This window comes from Vollenhovia emeryi, unplaced genomic scaffold, assembly GCF_000949405.1.
Source record: "Vollenhovia emeryi isolate VEMERY1.0 unplaced genomic scaffold, V.emery_V1.0 DF939146.1, whole genome shotgun sequence".
Classification (NCBI taxonomy): Eukaryota; Metazoa; Arthropoda; class Insecta; order Hymenoptera; family Formicidae; genus Vollenhovia; species Vollenhovia emeryi.
In genome coordinates, this window is record NW_011967220.1 from 85,121 (window position 1) to 101,753 (window position 16,633).

The 16,633-nt window shown below is 45.0% G+C and overlaps 1 protein-coding gene across 4 annotated transcripts in view; it reads left to right on the top strand.

The window, feature by feature from the left end:
• LOC105566148 (telomerase-binding protein EST1A) overlaps positions 1 to 16,332 on the top strand; it is a 100,592-nt gene extending 84,260 nt beyond the window's left edge. For all 4 annotated transcript variants that reach the window (XM_012019919.1, XM_012019917.1, XM_012019921.1 and 1 more), the window contains 4 exons: positions 3,337 to 3,499; positions 9,771 to 9,991; positions 10,912 to 10,993; positions 11,349 to 16,332. In XM_012019919.1, the coding sequence (XP_011875309.1) occupies positions 3,337 to 3,499; positions 9,771 to 9,991; positions 10,912 to 10,993; positions 11,349 to 11,485 (603 nt within the window). In that variant the 3' untranslated portion in view covers positions 11,486 to 16,332. The remainder of the gene's footprint in view (positions 1 to 3,336; positions 3,500 to 9,770; positions 9,992 to 10,911; positions 10,994 to 11,348) is intronic.
• Positions 16,333 to 16,633: the final 301 nt, after the last annotated feature.

Consider the following 16,633-nt stretch of genomic DNA (forward strand, 5'->3'; position numbering starts at 1 on the left):
GTTGGAGCGCGTCACGTTCGCGGCACGCCGGACGCCGGACGAACCTGCGAACTTGTCCCCGACGGTTACCAGGTACGTTTCCGCGAGCGTTGCGCATTTACAATGTTGTTACGGGGCGCGGGCCCGCCCGAGCGTGTGAAGGCCCCGTGTCGGTGTGCGCTTAATATGCGCGCGGGCGTTAGGGGCCGCGATGCGTGATTCAACGAGGGTTCTCACGAGCAGGCCGAGGTGTGCGAGGCGCGAGGTGCGAGGAACGAGCGGGCCCACGGAGGAAAGAGAGGAAAAAAAAAACGCGGCGAGAACCGTGGGCTGGAGGAAGACAGCCGTGAAAGGGGTGGGGCGGCGGGAGGGATGAGGGGCGAGTGGTGCTGTACGTTTGCGGGAATGCGCAACGGTACACGCCACATCGTTTAGGAATTCACGAATACTTTAAACGGGAGTAAATTCCTGGACTTTTCTTATGTCGCCGTCGCACGCACGGCGCGCCACAATGAGGCAGGCGGCGGCCGCGAGCGGGAGGGAAGCGGTTGAATTCGAGAGGAACGCGCGCGAGCGCCGGGGCGCAGATACCGTTCATTTCGCGATGATGCCAACGCGACGAGGTGTAGGGCGCTTCGCAAGTTTCACGCTGTTAAATGTAAAAATCCCCCGGAATTCAGAGGCGCAAACCTTGGGACCGAGCACCGTCAAGGTGTTACGCTCGGTGCTAACACACACACACACACACAAAAGCGCAACCGTGTCCGGATGCTGCGCGCAGAGAGTGCTCTTGATTGGTGCTCGGGCCCGAAAGTCTGCATCTCTGCCCCGGATACGTTTCCATCGTGGATATAAATCTCCGCGCGATGATTCCGCACGTCGACTCTCGTTCTCGCCTCGATATCTATATTTCTGGAACACGTCAGGGCGGGCCTCGCCATTCATATACATATATATTCGAAACGAATTCTTGGAAGGATACTACACCTGCGTCTCTCCGTCGAGAGCGTTTTATTTTATAATAACTCAATCTCGGACTCGCACCCACGTCACAGGCCCCGCCGAAAAGCGAGCGGGCGATCCGCCGGCTATTTATTAGCCCTTTGCGGAACGGTGACCGCGAGGTATCGTGTCGGCCGAAACGAGAGTAGAGATCGAAATCTCGCCGACACGTGTATGACATTTGCACACCGGCGCGGCGCGGCGCGGCACGGCCCGACGCGGCTCCTCCGCTTGGCGTGTGCACGATCCTCATAGTTTTGCATTCCGTTCACGTACCCCCGCAAGCAATTAGGTTCGTCTTCGGATTCCTCGCATGCTTTTCGCCGACTCGTGCGACGTGCCATCGCACGGACATTAGCGCGAAACCATATTCCAGAGGCTCTCGAAATTGAATAATTCTCGATGTACCGTTGCGCATGTATTCGCGCCGACTATTGTAGGATCATTGTAAGAGGCCTCTTTAGCTTTCAAGGATTTAAAGAAATGTTCGGTATTTCGGGTAAGAAGAGAGAGAGAGAGAGAGGGGGGGGGAGAGGGAGAGAATGTGTATGTGTTGGTTTCTTTGTCCGAAAATTATTTATGGAAGGAAACATTTTGGTTTTGCGAATTTTATTCGTAAAAATGTAGAATTCGGTGGACTGGTGGTATTTAGGGGCTACTTATTCATCTCTTTTCGCATTTCAGATTATGTATTATTCCGTTCTCAATGCTTATTTAGTCAGCAAATTGCTTGTAAATAGTGATTACACGAAGAATGTCGAAAAATAGAAAGTGAGAGAAGATTTACGGCTCTAATGTATTCAATAGCTACTTTTGCATATATTATTCCAGTCGAAAATTGTAGACAGCGGTAAACACCTTAAATCGTCACTCAGGATATGCTAATGAACACAGATAACACTTGTACCGAATACTTTGCTGAATTTTAACGAAGCTGCTCATAAATATCTCAAAACTAGCTTTATTACCGAAGGCAATTCTCATGGGGCTTGTTTTTTTTTTTAAATAGATGAACGCACGGTTAATGATATGTATCGATCATCGTCGAAACAATATTAGATGGAAGCCTCATTATAGTCCGTAGCTTCTGTTACGACAATGGCTACTTGGCATTCACGTTATACTGCCGAGCCGATATTGTTCAGTACGCGCCACTGCCTCTCTCGCGAAGCACCATCCGCATACGTGGGATTCAATTGGAAGATAATGCGTCTTCCGTTGCATCTTGCGCTGCACGCACACGCGCCTGCCCCCCCCCCTCTCTCTCTCTCTCTTTCTTTTTGTTTCTCTCTCTCGTTGGAAGATGCATGTAATGCGCATGGAGATGCAGCACGTTTCTCCCCCGACGAGGAGGAGAATCACGAAGATGGATGCAGATTGAGACGATTACCCAACTATAAAATTTGCTTGGCTATTGATTTTAAAAAGATTCGATTTTTATTGTGCACAATAACAGAAAATTGAAATGAAATTTGCGATTCAAGGCGAGGTTTAAATATCGCCGCTACACCGATGCCCTTTAATTATAATTGTACAATATCCCGAGTCAAAATTTTTGTACTATTTTGACACTTTTAAGGATAATTTACATCTATTTAGCTGATCTATACGCCTATATAGACCAGCAATAATCTACTTTGATGACATTATATTTTTTTCTAAATTCTAAATTCTAAAAATTTACTTCAGCTCCTACTTAAAGGACCTACTTTAAACATGATAATCTCTTTAGGTTGCCAGTAATAAAAAACAATGGATAAGTTTAGTCGACCTTAACTGGCACTTGTTTAATAAATTAATAATATGTAAGATGAATCTGAGCACCAGAATATGTAAAACCAACCAACAATTGATCTTCCTACTACTACAATATAGAAGGTACGATATATTACCGCAACACGTACTGAATTTTAAATTTAACTTCTTCTACAAATGTGTGCTTGATAAGGACCTAAACCCTTGGTCGAAACGTCGTACTGCATATTTTTTATTTTTAACTTATCAAACAAGTGCCAGTTAAGGTCGACTAAACTTATTCATTGTGACCTACTTTAATGCTAAATTGGCAAAAGTAAAAATTTCCGACACTATCAGTTCAACTTCTTTTACTGTCCCAGGTCCTACTATATGTAATAGAATTAACAGTTCAACATAGGGCCAAAATTTCGACTCGGGATGATTTGTCGTATCAGCACCTTAGATATATGTGTTGCAATATTATTACCTTAACTTGTTCAGTCGTCAAAGTGTAGTCGCACCGTCGTAAAGACCAGGAGGCATCGGGCTCGTATGAAAATTTTGAAATCTATTTACATTTTGTTGTTACTGAAGTGCGTGTACATTTGGTGTGTTTAGGCAATCCTACAAAAGTCCTCGGTATCGGTAGAAATCGAGGTGAGACCGCGACAGCTGGTGCCAGACACTAACTGCTTCATCGACTACCTGCACCAACTACAGACCATCGTAAGAGCGACTTCCGGCGCGCAACCAATCTACACTCTCATGGTGCCGCTCGTCGGTAAGTGAAAACAAAAGTTTAACGTATTATTAACGCGGAAAAGGGATCGGCGGGAGACACGTGCGCCGCCGCTTGGCCCCTGACCTCGTCCATCATTTTTATGACCGAAGATTGCCGATCATCTCGCGAGAAGATGGATGTGCTACGGTAGTGCGCGGCTCGAGTTAACACTCTTTTTCCTCTCTTTGAGAAGCGCGTGAAATATTCGCCAATAAATAAAGATGGTGCCTTTAATCGCCACATCAGGCGGGTCTCCTACACCGGGTGGACAAAAATAGAATTTCAATTTGCCGAATATCGTAAACTTAATTCTATCTTATCGCGCTCTCCCGCCCGTCCGTGGGTCTTCGCAAAAATTGTCTACCTCTAAACGATTGAAAACGCGGAAGTTACGAGACGACTATTTATTGAATGTAGAATCCTTGCAAATTTTAATAGGCCTCTTATCCGTTTCTACACATAAATTCTTTCGAGTGTCTGTATATGTTTTTTAAACATGAGAAATACCGCGTACAACCGAATCGGTCGGTTGCAATCCTTATCGGTCCGTCGAACGCGTATCTACGAGATATCTAAAAAACTATACAATGACCGAACACACCTTCCCGAGGGTTGCGCCTAGATAATGCCATCGAAGAGAAATGACGCGACCAGTCGGAGGTCGCGCCTCGGGTCAAAGCAATCGCCGGTGCGCAAACACACTCGATTCGCCTTGTCTCCGACGTAAAGCGAAGCTGCAGAGCCGTCGACGATCGTCGATTCGTCTGATCCCTAGCGGAGAATAGTTCATTAGGTCATCGTCATTACGCGTCACTTGTCGCGGAGCTTTCCCTGCTCTTCCCCCCCTTCCCCCCTCTCTCCCCCTCGTCCTCGTGAGAATGGATTGTCCCGCATACCCCCGGCGGACGCTTTGTCCGCTCGTAGGAGCCGTTTGCCGGATCGAACTCCGACCGATACGGCCATTAACGGCGCTTGCGTCAGCTCCCGGTTCTCGACGGCCGAGGAGGATGATGACACCGAGGAATGCGAACCGCCGTCGGTTCCTCCGCTCCAATTAGCGTTGAGCAATTCCTCTCGAGCGCCGTCGATCAAGCCGCCGCGCATTGTCGGAGTGCGTTTCCTTTAACGGTCCCGCATCGGGAGATACGGCGCTCGAACGAAATCACGCTCCCGAGTCATCGTCGCGCTCGGAGAGCAGTTAAATCCGTAGCACTCCGCGGCGTACGGGCTCGCAGCCGTACATTACGTTCCGCTACGGAGGTATAACAGTACTCGCGCGCGCGCGCGCGCGCGCGCGCCACGTATACAATAAATATAATTTATATAAATTTCCATTTGTTTTTGTCGCGAGCTTTTCTCGCTGGAGCTGAACAGGACGGAATAATCTCACTTTAGAATCTTGATGCGCGATTCGCTTGATTGTCGGAGTATTTAGCGTTGAAAGAGAAATTATTTTGTAACCGACGACGGCTCTCGACGAGGCTCTCGTCGTGGAGGAGGCAGACGCGGGGATCTATATTCATGGAGAACGTAACGACGCGCAACTTTGATACGAGTTGTTCACGACGCTCAATTTGACTTGTATGATATGCACGATTAACATAATAAGTTACGTCATTAGAATCTGTTGCTTATTATTCAACGAACGTTATTCGATGCATCGGGGTAGCGGGAAGTGCGCTAGCGTCGTATAAAATAACAAACGGCCATCGAAGAGGTATAATTCTAAATTAATTAGAAATATATCCCGTTAAGCCACGATTAAGTCGATTAAAATTCAGCTGAAAGTTCAGTTTATTGTATCTCTTGAAGTCCATTTATATTTAGTTGTACTTGCCGAAGATAACACTCTTGCACTGGGAAAACTGTTCGAGTAAATATAATCGGATAATCTAATTACATAATAAGAAACGGATGTATCCGATTAAATTGTAGAGGACAGTCTCCTATCATTAGATAGGCTTCTAATACGGGATAGCGGGGTCTCTGCTAAATTAGTAGGCATCATCGGTTGATTCCACCATGAATTTATTGCGGTTGGAGCGAGATCTGTTTGGAAAATTCATTGTTAGATTGTGTAATCGTCGCGAAAAAAGATTTATGATTGAATTTGGGCGTTGAAAACCTGCTATCTCGTATTATTAGAAAGCTATCGCGTAATAGAGGACTCTAAAAATATAATCGGCTTTGCAAATTTTATCGGTAACTGCATCTCATTGGATATCGTCGAAATTTAATCGGAAAAATTAACCATCGGAAACTATTTGATTGGCGATGAAAAGGTTTCTCAGTGCATGTTCCTTTCTTTTACAAGAGTTAGATTTAATTGGAGCCGTTGAACAGACGGCTATCACGGCGATGGAATCATCAAATCACGCGTCACACTCTGATCGGCGTGTTTTTACAATACGACAATGCGTACAGGATGCTCGTCTCTGTCAATCGGTCGATGATGATGACAACAACGATGACGCATGGCACGACGGAACGACCGGTTCTTTCTTTTTTAATAGTCGCGGTTTATAGACACTCGCTGCTCAGCGAAACGCAATCAGCGATAAATTTACAATCTTCCACGGCGCGGTCTGACATTTTCACGGTGTTTTATAGTAATGCGTCTGGAGTTACGGCTGCGACGACAAGACGGGCATTCGGAGCATTTATTGCCTCGAGCGCGTATATCTTAACCACTCGAGTCTCTAATTCAACGTGTAATGTATTCATTTTGCAAATACTTATCTTGGCGCGCACAATCGTACTGTATTCGGTCTTCAGACGCATTGTACAGTGCTGGACAGAATGGTTGCGACACTTTTTATTTAGTGAGTTTAGAAACGCGCATTTAGATTTTTTTTTCGGGTTTATCGAGGGGTAAACCGCTGACCAAAATCATGTACACCAATGCCCAGGGCATTACTTTATCTTATTTTATCTTTATAATTCCCCAAAAAAAATAGCTAGTAATGTCTAGTAATGCCGCAAATCTGTACACCACAATGCCCTCGGCGGTTTACCCCTCGGGGTTCACGTTCCAAAACACTTTTTCTGGGGAAAATTTTACTTGAAAATAGATTGAAAACGCTTAGAATGGCCACCGAGTAAAATATTCCTCGGAGAAGAAGATTTTGGAACGTAATCTGAAAACAGTGTCGCAACCATTCTGTCCATCACTGTAAATGTATATCTACCTACAAACGTTTTCTAGCGAGGTTGTAACAATATTTTACTAAATTAAATGAAACATCATATCAATCGAAGAAGCTTCCTATAAGATGAATCGTGAAAGTTGTACGCGACATACTTGCTTTAGCGTTCAATCCAAGACAAAGCTGGGCGTCAAGGTTCAAGGCCGCTGAAAATCGAAAGGCTCATCAATCATCCCCATTGTCAATTAACGCTGATCTAATCGTTGCTTCAGCAGAATCGATTCACGGTGCCAATCTGGACGCGGTATTTTGCGGAAGCTTACGTCACTGTCCGTCCTATTTCGTCATGAATTCCCCGTCGATGCTCTGGCGGAAGAGCTTCGAATGCCAAAACGTTTGTTAGGCGAGGTCGTGGCCGTTGCGATAGGGCAAGGACAAACGGCTTCGCCTCGAGGATTTCGATTGTCGTGATCATCGATTAGTCACGGCTTGTCACATTTGTTAGGTCTTTTGACCGCGTTGCTTCATTACTCTCCTTTGAAAATAAAAAAAAAGTTATGTGGAGCAACACACGTCGGGTAAAACGCAGGCAGGCGAACGCACTTGAGAAAATTAAGACGTAAATATCTAAGAAACGGGTCGCTGAAACGCGATGTCTCGGTGATGTTACATCAAAATGGATGACGAAGTTTGGAAAGCTAAGGTCCGGTTTCACCAACGTTATTCAATTTTAAGCCTAGCTTAATTCGCCCTTTGTCTCTTTCCAACTGTTATTTTAGAGAGAGACAAACGTGAATGAAACTAAGATTAAAGTTAAGCGACGTTTGGTGAAATTGGGCATAAGAGGCTGGTTGTTTTTTTTTAATTGCATCCACCGTTGTAGAACAGTTATTTAATTTATTTCAGTCGAACGTCTAATCGTGCATAATTCGAAGATTGGTTATTGCACGTGATATTTCAGCAACGGAATATTTATCGCGCGGTGATAAATGACGTCTGCAAGCCTAGGTGATAAATAATGCCGTTTCCCCCCCCCCCATTCTCTCACCCCGCAGTTATTCTTTCTATTTCCGTCCCCCTGTCTCGCAAACTTCATCCACTACCGACTGCCCTTGCCAGTTCATTCGGGGAGTCGGGCCTGGATGGAGGATAAGGCTGGCAGCCGGTTAATTTATCGAGTCGGGGAAAGTTTGGCGAATCTCCTATTTGCATTTTCCGTAGATTGCCTCTCTGTGCGCGCTCGCGCGGCAATCTGTGGCGAATAAAGTCGATAAAAGCTCTCTCTCACAGCATTCATGATAATCTCTCTCCCCCCCCCCCCCGTCGGCCCGTCCCTGCGCTAAAATAATTCAATGCGTCTGTTCGTGCGGAGAGAAGAAAAAAATTGGAGGATGACAAATGAACTACGAAATGAAACGAAATCGAACTCTTTATCACGTTATCCCTTTTGACGGGGATTAAAAAACTTTTCCATTCTCGTTTCAAAGATTCGGTTGTAAATTTTATCGAGTTCCTACACTGGAAAAAAAATCCGATAGATTCAACCAGTCGTCTGGTAGAAAATGGACGAATCTGAATTCCTTTAGGATTTATCAGATGTGTTGTAGCGAAGTCTAGCAAACTTCTGGTTATGAAATATCGAGGCCTATCGTGCTAAGTAGATATTCTGTTTGGTTCAGCCAAAAATACATTTTATCATACGTGTCTTGTTGATACAATCGAAGCATTTTTCTCCGTGCAGAGGTGACGGATTATTCAAGTATCAAAATAATTCCTTAAGAAGAAATTCTCTTTCCTCGCGAATGCGCCGGTAATAGTGGCAACGAAAGTCTAAATAAGAAAGTTTAATGAGATCGCGCCGTCACACTCGCTAGTGGGGAAAAAAAAGACACGTTTTCTGCCCAGTCTTGTTGCTTGTTCGCTGCGTGCGTTTCTCCCTTTCCTTTTTGTCGTTCGTGCGGGTCGCGGGGTCGAAAAACGAAAGTGCGCCTTCATGCAAAATCGGCCTGCCCTTTGACCTCACCGGCCAGTCGGCCGACCGCGGCCCGTCTGGCTCTCCGATGGCGAGCAACGGTGAGCGTTCACAGTTAGGTTCTCACGGCTCATACATGAATGCATGTATGCGGCTTGAAACGCTCGCGATGGGGCTCGATGGCAGCGGCGCACCGCGGGCTGCCTCCTGGCCTACGATCGGGTACGTGGGCGATATCGGTACGGCGGTCGCCGATCGTCGGGCAAGTGGCTTTTCAACGCGGCTATGATGGCCCTTCGCTTTAACAGCACGTCGCCATCCCGTTTTCCTCAATCTCGGCCATGAAGACGAGATCGATCCCGCCGAGTGAACGTCTTCGCGTAGGCAACGTGAAGCGGTAGTCAGATATGGTTCTTTTTGTTTCGACTCAATTTGTATTTGAGAGGGAGTTTCAATTCGAGTTAGCTGCGTGTGTGTAACTGCGTAACGAGTTGCGGAGAAGAGGCAGGAAATCTTTCAATGAATCAGTCTCGATGTCTGCGTTTAGATCATCGATAAATTATGCGAATGAAATTGAGAGGAACCTCGTGCTGATCACTTTCGTACTTAAAATTTTATAAAATTTTGCATATTTTTAAAATAAAAGGCACGTGTAAGTTTAATTTTCTTAGGTAGAGGAAGTTCTATCATGAGATGGGCTTCTAATACGAGATAGCAGGTTTTCAACGTCTAAATTCAGTCACAATTTTCTTTCGCGGCGATTACACAATCTTACAATAAATTTTCCACTAAACAGATCTCGCTCCGAGGACAATAAATTCATGGTGGAACCAACGATGCCTGTTAATTTAGTAGAAACCCCGCTGTCTCATAATAGGGGACTTTCCTCTATACTCAATGATGAAACGTTACAATTAATCGAGCGGTATATACCGGTGCTGAACGAATCATAATCACGTGTCTTATAATTGTAAATGATTTTTTACGCGCAATTCCTTTTCTTCTCTTCTATAAGGATTAAGTTTTCATGATCTATGCTCTGTTTCGTCAACCCTAACAGCGATCTTGATTCCTTTGTGACTCGCGCACAACGCGAATTTCAACACAGCCCTTTCGCGCGTGCTCAACAAGCGGAAATATTTTTTTGTTGCAGTACTAAATGAACTCGAAGGTCTAGCCCGAGGCGCCGATGCGAGAGATTGTCCTCCGGCGTCGAGAGCGGCTCTAAATCCCGAGCATGTGGCGCGAGTTGCCGAGAGCGCCAAGGCGGCACTGGCCTTCGCGAGGAGTCGAAATCCGGCGATCCGGTGCTTAACCACGAGGGGCACCGTTCTCACATCCAGCACTTTTACGGTCGAGGAAGACGTCAACAAGGTGAGTAAGAAGCTAGACAAACCTCGGCGATTCGATACGCTTACGTTCACATCTTAGGTAACTGTATTCGGCGTGCTGAGGTATTTAGAAGGCAAATTTGCATCGATCGTTGACCGCGAGTAGATGTAGGACTTCCAAATGAACAAGTCCTTTACCTCCTTTACCTTCCTGTTTTCGCTCAGCAGTCTCGAAAAATTCTCCGAAGCCGTTGCTGCGACTCGGAGAGGAAGTCGATGTTCCTCGCACTCGTCTTGCATTCTTCCTCTAGCCTAGGACGAAAATTTGATCAATTATTTCTGTTCTATTACCCCTCTTGAATCTGATACCCCGTCGTCGTTAATTCCAACCGTCGCATCGGTACGTCTTACATTTTATCGAGCGGATGATGCGATTTCGAATATCAATTGGCGATTACGAATTCCGACAACCGAGTTGAACATACGCGAATTATTAAGGGATCGTTATTTTCATCGCGATTTCATGTCCGAACGCCCGCGGCGTGCAACGACAAGCGACACGATAAAGCGAATCGATTGTGACATCCAGTCGATAGGATTCCAACAGTTACAGGCGGAAAGTAGCCGCGGTACAGTACAAGCCAGTCGCTCCAAAGACCAATGGTAGCGAGAAGAGGTAGGCACGGACACGGTGTTCATTCAAGCGCGAATGTTATAATAACGAGCCGGGAACACCCACGTGGTGTACGTGCGAGGTATTTTCTGCGGCGTTTTGCCGCCCGCGCTCGATTATTCCCGTAGTTTTCGCGCTCGGGTCGGAGGCTCAATTTTAATGACAATTCCTGCCGTGAATTTCGAAAGCCCGGGTCTCCTTTTTAGCCACCTCCGCCGGCGCTTACACAGAACGTAATTATCTACCCGGAGTTCGTCGGTACATTCGGAATTTCGATCGTCTTGTTGCAGGACGGACTGACACGGAACGACGACAGGATATTGACTACGTGCCTCAGTCTCTGCAGAATTAACAAGGATCAGGCAAACGCAGGTAGGTACCGTCGAGTTGACGTCAGATCGCGTTGAAATATCTGTTTCACCGTCGCGATCATTACTCCCGTTTGCTTGATTAATCGCGCCGTATATCCGATATATTTTTACATTGCCGTTTGTAGAAAGAACATTTTTTTTCGTCCCCCCGGAGTCTGAATTTATCAGGGAACGCTCTCAGATTTATCGGGATGGCTAGAATCTTTTTTCTCTCCCAACTTTGTCTAGAGGCAATATTTCGCTAGTTCAAATTTATCAAAGACTTTTGGGACAAGAATAAACGAGTCGGTGTAGCGGGAGGTCGTGCGTAAGCTGAATAAAAAGAAATTGGGAAATCCCGGGTTTTGCCTCGACAGAGGAGGGACAGCCGAGGCGTTTGAGACGGGAGGTGGTTCTGCTCACGGAGGACCGGAACCTCAGGGTGAAGGCTCTGGCCAGGGACGTGCCCGTGAGGGAGGTTCCCGATTTCATGCAATGGGCTGGACTCGGCTGAGGCGGCATAACGTGATCGCGACGAAACTCCGATTTTCACTTGACGAGAAAATCTCCCGTGTTCCTGCCGCGCGAGCCCGACCAAACGTCAAACAAGACCAGGCGCAACGGGAAGAAGTAGAAAAAGGAAAATGAAGTTCCGCGCCAGATTCCTCGTGGCAAATCCGACCGTCGACCGTGCGCACACGACGTCGCTATAGCAGTCTGTAAGTCTGTCGCAGGTCGCAGGTTGGGTTCGATTATTCAGATCGTCTCTCCCGGCGGTATATATATATATTTTTTTTTGACTAAATTCTTTTTAATCCTATTACGGAGAAACCGCGAAGTGCGGTAAGCAGGAGCAAGTTCTACGGAAGAAAAAGCAAAGCGCGCGCGGCCGCGTAAAATTGCGAATGAAGTACGGTACGAATGGAACGGGGAAAGAAACAGGCTCGAAGCCTGTCGCTTGCCGTTTCGCTTGTCGGAAACGCGAGCTATTCGAAGGCTCCTCGAGAATGAGCGTGACACTACCTTACCTTGTACCCCTAACTGTTCCGTGTATCTCGAACGTGCAGAGATAAAAATCCCGAAGAGAGCCTTTTCACACGGGGACCGTGTAACGGGGCGGTCCGAAAGACACGTTGAATCCAGGACGTTCATCAGCCGTGGCGCGCACGCGAAGTAAAATCGAGAGACGACCGACAGGGACGTGAAATGTTTCCAAGAAAAAGCGAAGAAACGATTACGAGGACGGAGCTTTACCGTCTTGAAGTGCTGTCGCTGTTTGTAGATCGTTTGTATCGATAACAGCCGTCTATTGCGGCTGGTTAACCATTTTATATGATTTTGTTTGCCGATATATTTGCTTTGTTCGTGTGAGACGTTATTAAAACAATTTTATATCGTATGTACCGTGTGTGATTTGACGTGGCGCGACAACGATGCGTTCGCGTCATCGTTTTTGCCGGCAGCAGCGAAACGTGTCTTTTTTATCGTTCCGCGTGAGTCCACCGTGACATTTTCCACGAGGCGATTCTCTCCCCTCGTTTTCTTACCGCTGAAGTCATTAACATCATTACCTTTAAGTTGCCAAGTGAATTGTTAACGACGATTCGTCTCCAATGAATGACTACGCGTCGTCGGGATATCGACAAGATCGGTAACGTCAATCGATCAACATTGATCGCGCGCTCGATTGCCGTCGATTGGCCGCGGATCCCCGGGGAATATTAGAAACGATCGAAAATCGCTTACTTTGCAAAGTTGATGGTCAATTTATGTCTAACAACCAAATGCCCGCATCACAATTATATTCAATTCTTATTATACATATCAATAGTTTCAAATGAGATTGATTATTGATATTATAATCTCAGGCAAGATCGCTGGTGTTATCGACGCACGTGTTTTGCACGTAAATCCTTGATTTTTGCCATTGTTTTTCGATCGTTTTTAAGCCGAGAGGCGCGTCTCTTACTCATTGCTTACGAGTACTTTGTATAGCATATATATTGGCATCTATATAGTTGACCGGCTTAAGACTAGGAATTAACGTAAGGAAACTGAGCGGATTTTATTCCATGAGGAGGTGCACGATTGCACTAACCGCGGTGTTCTTTATAATATCAAAGATTAGCTTTTATCGATAAACGGAGAATAGATGTATCCTGCAAGTGTTGGGGCACGATCGTTATATTATAAACATTCCGTGTCGGAATCGTATTGACGAGATTTTTTTTTCCCATCGACGTCGATCTAGCGACGTCACTTTGCCTGGCTTCGTTATTACCGAAGCGCAATCAAGACCACGATTGTCGAGTGCGAAGATTCGCGAAATCGAGATAACTGAGATCGCTTCGTTCTCTCACGGCTAACTGTCGCAAGCGCGAACGCGCAATCCGCGCGCCGATCGCTCGGTGTTTTCTTCGCGTTTTTTAATATTGCTCGGTTTTACCAGATACGTATACGAGTTTACCTTTCGGGAGAAAGTTTACCTTTCGGAAGCGCACAGTGGTCGAGGCATGCGTGCGACCAGCAAGGAACTGCGGGACCGATGATTAAGTAGCGAACACGATGTCCTATTTTTCGACAGAGATAAGATAGTTACTTAATGCTCCTTAGTATATTAAAGAGTGCGTGTGCGTGTGTATGTGCGAGAGAGGCGGGGGTAAAAAACAGAAAAAGAGGGAGAGAATGACAATTAGATTAACGGAGGAGGACAGTCAGCGGAAAGAGAGGGAAAAAAAACGCTCGACGTACTAAAGACCGTACCTACAATAAATCTCGACGCTGTCCGCAAGTCTCGTCGGAATTCCTGCGAATTAAATCGAATCGGTAAGTAGAAGAAGTGCCCACCCACTGCACCGCTTTTGTTACACCGTGGTGTTCCGCTCGACAAACCACGCCGTTCAGGCAGAAGAAAGTCCCGTCGTGTAAGGTTGTCTGTTCAGTATTTTAAGGGCACGTAAGAAGCATATTAAAATATCTCTACCGATCTGTCGTGGGAAATCTTCTTTCTATTTAAACGACAAGAAAAAAAAGAAGAGAAAAATGTCGCTGTACAGGGATTCTGTCGCTACTCGCGGATTTAATTATATTCCTTCGAGGAGGATACGATCGCACGAATTCCCGAGTAGGATTCCGTGAATTTGCTTTTTGCGAAACGCGTTGAGGTCTTATTTAAGTAGACGTACTTCTTAATGTCGCTGTAAGAAGACGGTGAAGTAGCATTCGTCAACGATACTTCACAAGATCCAAGATCGGCACGTTGAGAGGATGGAGAAAGAGAAGACGAGAGAGAAAGAGAGAGAGAAGCGCAAGTTTCGCGCCTGCGAAGTTGTTCATATCTCTCGTCCTTCAGCGTGTCCGTTTGCTTTAACGTCTTTTTCATTTTTCCCCCCTTGTCACCTCCCCTCCTCCCTCGTCGCCGTTTTTAGCTCAATTTTTTATTCGAACCTCCACGGCGAGAGAAAGTGCGGCATGTCGACGGAGTTCGACGAAGCCCACTCGAAGCACCGACGATGTACACTGTCATTGTGTTTCACTAATTTCTAAGTATAGCCTTTCGTAGCCTTTTTAATGTGCGCGTTCGGTCGCCGTAAGCGACCGATAATTAATTCGATGGCAGACGTTCGAGATGTAAAAGAGTGCAACGGATGGGCTAGCGAAATCGCTTGCGCGAATGCGCCTTGCGATCGCGAGTACATGATGGAAATTATCGAGAGACACTTGTTTTCTTAAATCGACGGGCGGGAGACGCATATTTTTAACGACTAACGTCAAACGCGAGAAATCAGACTTGGGTCGAGCAATGTCTTAAAGTGTCATACATCCAGATAGCACGGAGACTCCGCAATGAATTCTTTTCGGAATCTGAATTATACATTTTTTCCATCCTACTTCTGTTCGATAAATTCTTAAGGGTTCGGAAAAACTCGCTTTTATGTCAAAACAAATTCTGAGTCCTTTTTCAGATCTAAACGACATTTTGTTCCTCTCTATAAGAATTCGCATTAAAGGCATTTTTTAAAATTTATATTGAACAGTTTACTCCGATGAAAAAAGAATTAAAAAATGAATCCCTTTTATTTCATAAGGATTGCAATCTGTGCCACTTAGCAAATTAATAAACAAAAACTTTGATTTCATAAAAAGCGATCTGTCACGTGTATGACTAAATGTTTATTATTACAGTGAAAAAAAACAATATCTGCACGAATTATCATTGACGGAAATAATGAAGGAGCGAATAATACATTGAATAATCAATGAACAATTATCAATAATGAATAATTATGAAAGCGCAGTACATGCTCGATCGGTCGTCGGTTCCTGAGGAAAGTGTTTAACGATAATTTACAATACTTAGCTTAGTACGGGATAACAATCAGGGTATAGTTTGCAATTGTGTACTCCGGGCATATCATACACACAGTATATTTACAATATCATTGCAATAGTTCTTTTCTGCAATAGTCATAGTAGTGCAATAGACACTCCACTCACGAATAAGCCACCTCGATAAGACTTATCCGTCCCCGAGCATCATAATCCATTTTCATTGTTTCGATGTAATATATCTTCACACTTCACTCACTCCGGTCTTTCAACTTTGAAATTGCATATGTCGATTCTGTGAGTAGTTGCCAGCTGCTCCAATCGTCTTACACGCGATCGAGTTTAGTTTATGTTAGCCCGTGCTTGATAGAAGAAGAAGAAGAAGGGGGGAGAGAGAGAGAGAGAGAGAGAGAGAGAGAGAGAGAGAGAGAGAGAGAAGAGAGAGAATATGTGCGAAAGAGAGAGAGAAAGATAGCTAGAGAGGTTGCCTGAGAAACCTAGGTAGACGGTTGACGTAAGATAGACGTCGTGGTTTTTAGAACTGATTTATCTCGGACGTGGATAAGCGAAGTCCCATGGTACATTCTCTCAACGCCCTCCGCTTCCGAGATAACTCTCACACCGTAAGTGTACCTATATCCATATTGTATATAGGTATATATAATTATATATAATTAAACACACTTATATATAATTATACATATATAAATACACCCACCCGTCACTGATTTTATGCTAGATTCTCGCAATATCTCTAATAAATCTATGTACGTGTATTATTATATGACGAGACAAAAGAACGCGATTCATTTGTATTTCGTCTGAGGAGAAGATATTTGCTGATCATGCGATACTACGACGACGACGACGACGACGACGACGACGACGACGACGATGACAAAACTGTGAGGGTGACGAAAGCAGAAGTTTTTAGGCTAATCGTTTATTATATATTATGAAAAATGTCGCTACTAATAGTGTTACCACTTTGAATATTCAATAAAAAGTTGAGACTAGCGTTATTACATTATATATCTTATACTTATAATTATTATAATTATATGATATTTACTATATGATGCTCTCTACTGTTTATTAGGGCGAGATCCTCATAATCTTGCTCTACATGTTCTGCTCGTTGCATTTCTTGCAAATTACTCGTTAATTATCGGACCCAAATTATTACCAAGTGTGTTTTAAGCATTCCTTTTTTGTTCTGTTTTAATTTTCAGATTCAACGGAAATGATAAGCCTCCGATATTTAATAATGGAGTCTGGTGGAAAAATGGCTTTCATAAGTCGACTCAAGTTGTTTTTTGTACTATAAAAGCCA